General features: G+C 66.1%; 1 protein-coding gene across 1 annotated transcript in view; it reads right to left on the bottom strand.

Annotated features, from left to right (window-relative positions):
• Window positions 1-212, bottom strand: part of CUL4A (cullin 4A) — a gene marked incomplete at its 5' end in the record, with an annotated part of 36,541 nt that extends 36,329 nt beyond the window's left edge. Inside the window, 1 exon segment of the mRNA XM_010294419.1 lies at window positions 67-212. Within this exon segment, the coding sequence (XP_010292721.1) occupies window positions 67-212 (146 nt within the window).
• Window positions 213-277: the final 65 nt, after the last annotated feature.

Raw genomic sequence — 277 nt, 5'->3', positions numbered from 1 at the left:
CCCGGGGGGTACGCGCGGCCCCCGCCGGTGGCCCCGGGGTTGTTTGTGTTTTAGCCCCTCCGTTACTCTGAGCCAGGTAACCCTCGCTTTGCTTTAATTAGTTTTGGCACGAAGGTGGCTTTCCGCCCGTTTCCTACAGGGCTCAGGTCGTCGCTGCGCTGCTCCTTCCCGCCGCCCCCACGCACGGAGCCCCACGCGTGTCCCCATAAGCCCTTAAACCGGGATGGTGACGGCAGCGGGGAGGGTTATCAGCCCGGCAGCAGCCTCCCCTCGCCCA

Source organism: Phaethon lepturus, unplaced genomic scaffold (genome assembly GCF_000687285.1).
Source record: "Phaethon lepturus isolate BGI_N335 unplaced genomic scaffold, ASM68728v1 scaffold45030, whole genome shotgun sequence".
In the NCBI taxonomy this organism is placed as follows: Eukaryota; Metazoa; Chordata; class Aves; order Phaethontiformes; family Phaethontidae; genus Phaethon; species Phaethon lepturus.
This window is presented reverse-complemented; position numbering and strand designations above follow the sequence as displayed.